Below are 10,294 nucleotides of genomic sequence, written 5' to 3'. Positions count from 1 at the left end.
TAATTGGGATGCAGTACGCGTTGTACAATCTTAGTCGCAACTGTAATGGGATTCTCGATCTCTTGCTCCATAGTTTCCAGTGTGATCTGAAAGCGACATTGCCTAAATTGCAGCGGGATTTGACATCGGCAGTGCTGCACAATAATGATCCCAAAAGTTTGTGTGTACGCCATTTTTCGTTTCCTCGAATCGGTAGGCTATCAGTTTCATTTGTGTCTGCAAGAAATATGTGGGTGAATTCAGTTTTAGTCTCATTCATGAAAAGATTGTAGTTTTTCAGGTTCTTTGTAGCAATAGATTGTAGCATATCAAGTGGCTGTCTTTCCTCATCCAGAAACTCAACATCGTCTGCATACTCCATTTCCAAAGGCATGCATGTGTCAGATATAGGGGGGTTTGGTCTGGAGGACTGCTCTCGCACTGAGCTCAATGCTGCAGAAAGGTAGCAGGTGAAGAGTATTGGGGAGAGGCTGTCTCCTTGAGGTGAATCGATGGTAGTCTCAAAGTTTGCGGACATTTTGTTGTTAATGCGCACATACAGTTTCGTGCCAGCTAGCAGGCTGCGGGTTAGTCGCAGTTCATCTTCATCACAGCCAGCTTGGTCTAAAATTTGAAGGATTTTTTTGCGTTTGATGGTGTCAAAGGCTTTGGACATATCTATTCCCATTTTGTGGAAGTCCCATTTTCTAGCCATTACCACTGAAACGAGCATACGTTGTGCCCAGACAATGTCAGCACAGCTTCTGCCACGTTTGAAACCGCTTTGGAAGGGTCCAGTGAAGCTGTCAATTTTGTCTCTAATCCGATGCAAAATGATGATGGAGAGGATTTTTCTGATGCTATTGAGGAGCACAATGGGTCGAAGATTAGCTGGTGGTCCTTTTGGTTTCTTGGGTTTTGGTATAACAATTAGTATGCCTTCGCCGATGGTGTCTACTGGTTTGTGTTGTTTGAATGATTCATTAATAGTCTGTGATATTAAACCGGAGGTTATGTCTTTGGAGAATTTGAAGAGTTCGTTGTTGACGTTATCAGGGCCAGCAGCACGACGGTTTTTCAAAGAAGAAATTGCTGCAGACACTTCCTCAGTGGTTATTGGTGTTTGCAAGGGTCTTGCTTCTCCGGTGAATGGTTGTATTGGTTCATCATCTGAATCTGTAAATTGTTGCTGAAACCATTTTTTTACAATCTTTACTTTGCTTTTGTCTGAGAGCACAAAACTGCCATTGACATCTTGAATCATGATGGGGGTAGGAGGCTTTCTCGCTTTAAGTAGTTTTGCTGCTTGGAACATTTTACTGCTGTCTTCAGATGCGGATATTTCTTCTGCCAAAGAGTTGGCTTTTTCTATTGCAACCTCCTTTAATCTTTTGGATATGCTGTGTAGGATGTTTGTACGTTTTTTTTGGAGGTTAGAGCGTTCCATGTTGCTTGTGCTTTGATAAATTTGTAGCCTTAAGGCTTTTTGCTGTTTGGACAGATCTGCTACTTGTTGATCAAACGTATGTTGTGGTGGGTTGCTTCTGGTGATGCCGGCAGCTTTTATGGCTGAAACTTTCATGCAGTCAAGTAGATGGTTTATAGTTGTGTTTGGATCATCGTTGCGGTCTAATTCGCTCAACATATTCTTCAGAATTTTCCTATATGATTGCTGGGTCTTTCGATCATCTCTCAGACGATGGATGTTGATTCTCTGTTGCTTGCATTTCTTTGGATGGCGTTTGTGAATTAAATGAATTTTATCAATTCTTAGTTTCGTGGAAACAAGCTTGTGGTCAGAGTTTAGGTCCGTGCCTGCAAAAGACCTTGCGTTTTGTAGTAGAGGGCGTGCTTTCTGTTGACAGATGACGTAGTCAATTTGGTTGTAAATAGGCTTACTTAAGTTGGGGTTGTTTGGATCTTTGATAAATCCCGTCCAGGTAGTGCGGTGTCTGCTTGGGTGTTGAAAGGCAGTGTTGCTAGCAAAGTAACCATTGGCAGAAAGGAAATCCATGAGTGCATTACCGTTCAGATTGCGTTGGCCAGTGCCGTAACTGCCCACTGCCCAGGCATGCGTTTAGGCCCGTGTCAATGTCATCTTGGGTAAGCTTTCCGAGTTTGGAGTTCATGTCGCCACATATAAAAGTAAGCCAGTTAGCGGGGGTGGTGCTAGCAGTGTGAAGTTCTGCATAGAAATTTTCAAGATTTTCTGGTGTTTCTGCTGCTCTTTCAGAGGTTGGTCCATAGGCGTTGATCAGCCGCATTTTTGTTAGACTACCATTTCGAGTTGGAATAGCGAGGTCCATAGTTGCAATTCTGTCGCTAACGTACTTATAGTTCACAACGTGGTTGATCAGTCTTTGGCCAATAATAAATCCCAAGCCATAATGAACTGATTTGTTTTGTTGCAGCAGGACAAGTTTGTGCCCTGTTTGTAGGTTGACTTCTTGGTGGTCCTTGATTTTGGTTTCTTGAATGCATAAGAGGTCAATATTGTAGCTTTGGCAGTCTTTGCCCAGAGTTTGCTTTTTGATTTCAGCATTAAGGCCTCGTACATTCCATGTGCCGATGGTGATTTCCCATGGTATAGTGTTGGGCCTTGAAGGTGCTTGTTGAAAGTTAGACATCTTTCCGAAAGTGGGCCGAGGGTTTATCCTTTTACCACCCACTCGGTGTTTATGCGGCTGTCAGCCCGCAAGCCTAGACGATGATTAGCTTCCTGAAAAATCAGTACTGACAGGGTGAACCGCGAGAAGGTTATCGTCTTTCCCACCCCACCCGTCTTTCAATGTTGTAGTTTGAGGTGCATCATTATACTGAATAATGTTGTTTCAAACTTATATTTTTGCCTGCTTCATAATGTAGGTATTAACGACCTGTTTTAGCCTGATGCTGCGAGTTCGCTGTGGCAATAAAGAATTGCACTAGCTTTCGGAACACAGTTCCCTAGTCCTGTGTTATGAAGAATGGTGTTGAAGTCAGTAAGTCGTTGTTCACACGACTCTTTTTTGGCTTGAGGTTGCTCTCGTTAATATCCACATTGTGAAGTAAGCAACGATCATACTGCTACAAGCGAAACTCAGTTTTATTTTTGCAGTAGTAGGCTACTAGCGACAATCACTACTTTTTCGCTAAGAACAAAAATAAAGTTTAACGGTGAAGCACTGAGACGTAACATTAGCCTTCAGGAATGTTTGTGCCTGTAGATGTGGGTGTGATTCCCCATCGGGTCTATAAAAGACATTTTAAAAGTGGTACCAAACTTCATTTCTGCTTGGCACTCAGCAAAGTGGGTTGAGGGTACCAAGGTACTTTCCCGACTTCGTTCGTTACCGCTGAGTAGGCTTAGCCTACCGACAGTGATGGGCATTATCGGCGATAATTTTTTATCGTTATCGCCGGTAAATTTTATTTTGGATCAACAGACAAGTGGAAACACCATGAAAAGTAATATTTTTACTAGCCACCTAGTTAATGAAACTAAAATTGAAACCAGTTCTTCTTCAGTGCCTGAAGTGTGTGTGCACAGGTCGTTGTCAGGGGAGGGGGCACGCCCTTCTTGTGTTTTCTTGTTGGAAGTGTTTTTTAGTAATTATCGTAAAAAAATAAAATCTCTTGTCAAAACATGAAACTTACTGTTTTAAGTGCATTAAACCTTTAGATGAGTAGATTAACTAAGAGAACGTTCAAATATTACGTAACGCTTTTTTTCCGAATTTTTGACCCCCCCCCCTTCCCCCATGTAACGCCAACGTAACGCTTTTTTCAATCCCCCCCTCCCCCATGTAACGCTTTTTCACTACGAATTCAGCACAAAAAACTACCATTCCGTACTCGAAAGCGTTACGTAACGTTTTGCTTGAACCCCTCCCCCCCGATGTGACGCTAACGTAACACTTTGCATAAACCCCCCCCTCCCCCTCGAAGGCGTTACGTAATATTTGAACGTTCCCTAAGATTGCAAGATCTTGCCTTGAGACGTGCGGTTACGCCACAAACTCAGTTTAAAAGACAAAATTCACACACAATAACAACACAAGATCGGTTATAGACTGTAAAATCGATTTTTTTTTCTAGCTTGGCGATATAACTTTAATCCAAAAATAATAACCAAATGCGTAACTGCCATTTAACTTAAAAAGTTAACCCATTTGTGCCGAAAGTGAAAGTAAAAAAAAATTCGGAAAATTTAAATATTGTATAATTATGACCTAAAAAACAAATCACAATTATTTTTTTCCAAATTATCTTTGTTCTTTTTGAGAAAAAAGCCGTCCTATATATAGGACGCTAGGCAAATCTGTTATCAAATTTCACAAGTTTCTTGTGCGTAATGCGTAGCCTAAGCGTATTACGTTTTACTTATCGCTCAAAGTAATAAATGGGAAATGTCTTGTCATGTCATTATTGTCATCAAGCATTTTATTGAAATGAAAGTTCAAAAAATATGAAGATAAAAATTAGCAAAGTAACACAACATCACTGAAACAAGTCATTGCGGAATATGATATTGCTTGAAGCATTTGACATGCAGACCGACATCACATTTTTTGCATGGCAATAGGGAATAGGCGCATCGAGTTGCGTGGTAAAATTATGCTAAATACAGTATAACCTTTCTCATTTACCCATAGGTGGGCAAAGTTACTTTCAAAAGTAACTGAGTTACAGTTACTTGGCCAAAATAGTAACTGAGTTACCGTTACAGTTACCGATTTTAAAAAGTAACTAGTTACCGTTACTAGTTACAGTTACTAGTTACTTTCAGTTGCTCACAAATCTGAACATAAAATTCTGCACCTGGCCAGCTCTGCATGCAAGTGCAGGTTAACCGCAATATTTGATATATAGTGTTAGAGCCAACCATGCTAACATAACAGTGTTACGGCCAATCTCTGTACAAATCAAACGTCATATAAAACCGTTCAAGTCTACTGAATATTACGTCATGGAAGTTGCTAGAAAATGTGCCGAAATTGCACCATTGTTCATAGACTTGTTTCAGACCTGTTTGGGCCTGTTTAAACATGAATGCATTGGTTCACTAGCTCGAACACCTGTTTTGAATTGCGTGACAATTGATTTCACTATTGCGTCACAGTTACTTTCTACGTGAATTTGAGATATTGATATCTATTCTGGTCATTCGTAAAATGATTGCTTGAAAGTTGGCCGCTCATTTAACTGTTGGCTTAGTGCTTGCTAGCTGGACAAAAGTTCCGTCTTTTATCCAATTAATCTGTATTGTAGTGACAGTTTTTTTTAGAGGTGTAGGCGTTACACCTATTTTCGATAGCCTCGGGCTAATTTTACTGGAATACACTGTTTGAATAGACGTTTCGAAAGTGTGTTTATTTTTGGGTCATTGCATGCAGACGAACGGATTTGGGAATCTTACGTTACAATTTTCCCACGAAGAGATTATGGTTTACCGCTGTGACCATAAAAAATAAAAGACGAGTTCTTGTTAGCTGGTGGGCCAAGAAATTAAAGCATAAAAAAATAAAAGACGATTCTCTGTCTAGTGTTTGGCACAGAAGCACTTAGAAGCAAAAAAATAAAAGACGATTCTCTGTCTAGTGTTTGGCACAGAAGCACTTAGAAGCAAAAAATAAAAGACGATTCTCTGTCTAGTGTTTGGCACAGAAGCACTTAGAAGCAAAAAATAAAAGACGAAGTTTGTAGTTGGTAGGCTAAGAAGCACTTAGAAGCAAAGAAATAATAAAAGAAGATCTTGTTGGTGGGTAGTCTAAAGAAGCAAAGAAAATTAAAGACATTTCTTCTCGGTAGGCAACTGAAGAACTTTAAGCTAAAAAGTAAAGACATTTCTTCTCAGTTTGGTACAGAAGAAAAATAACTTTGACATTTATTGGCAAGAAAGAAGATTAAAGGCAATCCATCTGTGCTTGAAGATTCAAGTGGAAGAATCCAAGCAAGTTTTGTGGACGTTTGGACTTCACATACTCGTACAGATACGGTATCGTGCATTTAAATTCTTTTTTGTATTTTTACGGTCTTTGCAGTTAAGTTTTTTATAACTACTGTAATTTTGTGTGTTTGTGTAACTTAATTTTTTAATTGTTAAATTTAGCCCTAACATTTAATATGTCTACACTCGGTGGTGACAAGGACTCGACCGCCGTAGACTCGACTGAGTTTAAGCCTGATGATGTTCTTTGCGGTCGGGCAGGCCATTCTGGGGAGGGACCCAATAACGATGAGGCTAAGTCAGTTCGAGAGGCCCGGCATCTTAGACGGGATATTTTGACTCAAATTGGGAAACTTTCTGTGGCCCTAGGTTCTTTGAGTGATAAGCAGGAACTGTTAATTTTTCGATCTAACTTATCTACTTTAGAAGAGGAATTACGGCATTTCCATGCTCTCTTGAGTAAAATTTTTAACTCTGCAATCTTAGCAGAACTTCGTGATAGGGTAGATCCCGAATTTAACTCGTTAAAAAATAACTTCCAACAAAAAGAAAGTGAGTTCTCAGATAGGTTGGATGCTGACATACATCCTGAAGATAGCGCCTCAAATGTAAGCACTAGGATGTCTGAGAGCTCGTCACGGATAGTGGCACAAATTAACTTACAGCTAAGACGAGAGGAGCTCCAGATACAAGCCGAAGCCGAAGCGAGAGCTGCTGAGGCTGCCATGAGAGCTGAGGCCATACGAACTGAAGCTGCCGCGAGAGCTGAGGCCATACGAGCTGAGGCTGCCGCGAGAGCTGAGGCCGAAGCGAGAGCTGCTGAGGCCGCCGCGAGAGCTGAGGCCGTACGAACTGAGGCTGCCGCTAAAGCCGAAGCGAGAGCTGCTGAGTTCGCACTCAAAGACGCTCAGTTGAGGGCTGAACAACGTAAGGAAGTGGCATTAGCTGAATATCGATCAGAGGTGGGCTCCCGGCGTAGCTCTAAGAAGGGATCTTCTAGGCATTCCAGAAGTGAACATCAATCGCAGTTTAATTTACCTAACCTTTTCCAGACGCCTGTTCAATCTGTAAGTGGACCTGTACAATCCACATGTTTTCCAGCTGTTTCAGGAGGTCTCGGGGCCGCGGCTAAGGGTCTTCCGAAGGCTGTAGAGCCAAGGTCTGCAAATTACAACCGAACTCCTCCCCCAGAGCGTACAGGTCACGGGGCCGCCATTAGCAGTAATGCTTTGCCCCCTTCAAAGTTTTCTGCGCCGCTAGTTTTTGATCGCCCAGCTACACGTAATTTAGGTGGTTGTGAGAGGCGTATCGTGTCTCCTGATTTTAACGTGTTTGAGGATCGTGATCAGGCTGTGCATGTGACTGAGCCCACTCAGCCCCTTAAGGGATATAGCTTGTCTTCTCCCGCTAAATCGAGTTCTCAACAGCAGGATTGCTTTTTTGAATACCAAAATAGTAGGACGTTCTTCGATAAGGCGGCCTTGATTGGTTACGATGGTAATAATATGCCATTTGTCTTCTTTAAAAATCGTGTTATGGCCTTGATGGCAGCTTCGCCCTTTAAGGGAACTCGTTTGACTTTGTTGCAAGCAGCTTGTGTTAGAACAGCTGCACAAACGATTGCTAATTTGGTTTCCGACACTCCTGGCTTGTCAGAGGAAGACAGGATAGAAATGTCGTTATCTCGCTTGTCCCAACGTTTTGGAGTTCGTGGAGGTCTTTTCGCAGAACCAGAAATTAGAAAGTATCGCTATGGTAGCAAATTGACTTCTATCTCTTCCAGTGATTTGAAAGAGTTTAAAGATGAATTGTCGCAGTGTTTGCTTTATGCGAAAGCTTATGGTCAGCGTGATAAATTAGAAGGACGTTTTGTTTTGGATTTGGCTAAGCGACTCCCGTTTGACGCTAAGCAGCGTTATCTTGACTTTTTAGGTGATCAGTATGGTAGCACTGAGGAACCTACCTTTCAGAGTTTGTTTGATTTTGTAGTACGGGAGGAAACGCGCAAGTCGACTGATTTTAGCATTATGCTAATGGGCGATTCTGGTGAGTCGCAGCATTTTAAAAAGTTTGGCAAAGGAAAATTGCCTTCATGTCCGGTTAGGCAGACGTCGGTAAAACCCCATGATAATGTGATTTCAGGGAGTTCGCAGTACTCGACTGCTGTTGGCGCACCGCGCGGCGGTGTGGCCAGACGTAGTGACATACCGGCATGTTTTTGTTGTTCGTCACGTGGTCAAGTTGAATATCATTTTTTGTCTAATTGTAAAGAATTTTTGCGCTTGACACCTAAAGGTCGGAGAGATGTCATTGTGAAAGCTGGAAAATGCTTGAACTGTTTGCGCCAGCATATGGTTAAGGACTGTAATCATGCAAACAACTGTCGTCAGTGTGGGCCTAACAACGATAGGAAACACTATTTTCTTCTGCATGATTTTTATGTGACGTCACGTGATTCTCTGGATTCGGTCGGTAAAGATGATGCTGGTGCCAGAGTTCCTGTGCGTAATGTTAAGATTGGAAATGTTAAAGCAGCCTTTAACCGCGTTACTGCTGCTCGTGTTTTGAATCCAATGACTGGCAAATCGAAGTTGGTGTATTGTCAGCATGATCCTGGTTCGCAGTTGACCTTTGTTTCGAGTGACTTGGTGTGCGAACTTGGCCTTAAACCGTATGATAAAGCGTCGTTTAAAATGGATACTCTGGCTGGTCAGAAACCTACTTGTGCTGACCTTGTTAAACTCAACATCCAGTCGTTAGAGACGAATGAACTGTTTTGTGATATAACCTCGGTGGTTAACCCAGCTTGGGCTGACGATGTTAAAACTTTACCTCATAAACAAGATTTAAGTGGTTTCCGTCATTTTCATGACGTGAATATGTTTCATTTGAATGATTGTAGTACTGTAGATGTACTGATTGGCAATGACAACGCTTATTTGATGTGGACAAAAGAAGAGCGTGTTGGTGAAAATCGTAGTGAACCGCATGCTTTGCTCACTCCTCTCGGTTGGTTGGCTTGTGGTGGTAAGTCACCCTTAGTTGAAAGCGTTGCTAAAGTGTGCAGAGTGCAGACGTCTTCAGAGTCGGATGTCATCTCTGGCTTTCAGCGTAAAATTGAGTCTCGCGATATGGAAATAGCAGACCTGAATAAAGTCATTCAGGATTTGACTTTGCAAAATGAAACCTGTGAATTGTCTCGCAATGATAATTTGGCTAGAGAACTTGTCGAACCGAATATTGAGTTGAAAGGTGGTCGATTTGAGATACCTGTACCGTTGAAGGAAGATATTGATTTACCTAACAATTTTGTGTTTGCGTCAGATAGAGCTGCTGCTTTAAGAAAGAAAGCTTTAAAACAACTTGAACTTCGTGATTTCCTTACTGACACCATGAAAGATCTTAAATCTAATGGCTATATTGAGCGTGCTGGTGAAGCAGGAAATGTCAAGGGATTTGAATGGTATTTACCATACTTTGTGACGTCACAATTAAAAAAGCGCATTGTTTACTATGGCAAGTCTGAATTTCGAGGAACTTGTGTTAATGATTTAATGTCTTCTTGTCTTGACTTGTCTGACTTGCTAAACCCTCTGGCAGATGTCTTGGCTAGATTTCGGCTTGAAAGATTTGGTTTCGTGGCCGATATGACCAAATACTTCTTTCACATTTTGGACTCTTCAGTACGTAAGCCCAGTTTTATTGAACTGCTTACGTACACCAGTAGTGCCGTTCGGATCGTGAACGAACGCCCTTTGGTACCTTTGAGTGACGACCCTAGGGATTTTACTGTCATCACCCCTGCCTCACTTTTGACCCCATACTTAGACCCATACTGTGCTGTTGGGCAACCACATGATCGTGACCAATTAAGAAGGGATTATCGGTTCAATTTGTCACTTTCTCAGCAGTTTTGGAATAAATGGATCGATTTTTACTTGCCAGGTCTTCAGGGCCGGAAAAAATGGCTAAAAATGGCCGAGAATTTGGAGCCTGGTCAACTTGTAGTGGTAGGTTCTCTCCAAGACATTGGTAAACGTGGGAAGTATCAACTTGGGAGGGTGCATGAGGTAGTTCCACAAATTAGGAAAGGGAAGCCTGTGGTTCGTAGAGCCAAAGTTGCCGTCTGCAACTATGATGAGAGTACGGGGAAAGTGAAAGTAGACTACGTGTTGAGGGATATTTCGTGCCTCGCCCCCGTAAAGAACACCTAAGTGTTAGGGTTTGAGCCTGGTTTTGTCTGCGGTGGCCGATACTTGTCTGAGCCCAGAACAGTCGGTTATTATCGCAACCATTGTATATAGCGTCATTTTTTGCGTGTACCTATGGTACCAATTTCATGTATCGTCGTGTTTATTCTTATTGCTGTTCATTCTTTGCATGCCC

General features: G+C 41.9%; 1 protein-coding gene across 1 annotated transcript; it reads right to left on the bottom strand.

Annotated features, from left to right (window-relative positions):
- Nucleotides 1–2,000: 2,000 nt before the first annotated feature.
- On the bottom strand, nucleotides 2,001–2,606 carry LOC145768913 (protein CFDP2-like). The gene has a single exon (XM_082580516.1). The coding sequence runs from the start codon at nucleotides 2,604–2,606 to the stop codon at nucleotides 2,001–2,003; it is 606 nt and encodes a 201-aa protein (XP_082436642.1).
- Nucleotides 2,607–10,294: the final 7,688 nt, after the last annotated feature.

Source organism: Aplidium turbinatum, chromosome 4 (assembly GCF_918807975.1).
Source record: "Aplidium turbinatum chromosome 4, kaAplTurb1.1, whole genome shotgun sequence".
Taxonomy (NCBI): domain Eukaryota; kingdom Metazoa; phylum Chordata; class Ascidiacea; order Aplousobranchia; family Polyclinidae; genus Aplidium; species Aplidium turbinatum.
The sequence above is the reverse complement of the archived record's forward strand: the minus strand, read 5'-3'. Positions and strand labels throughout refer to the sequence as shown.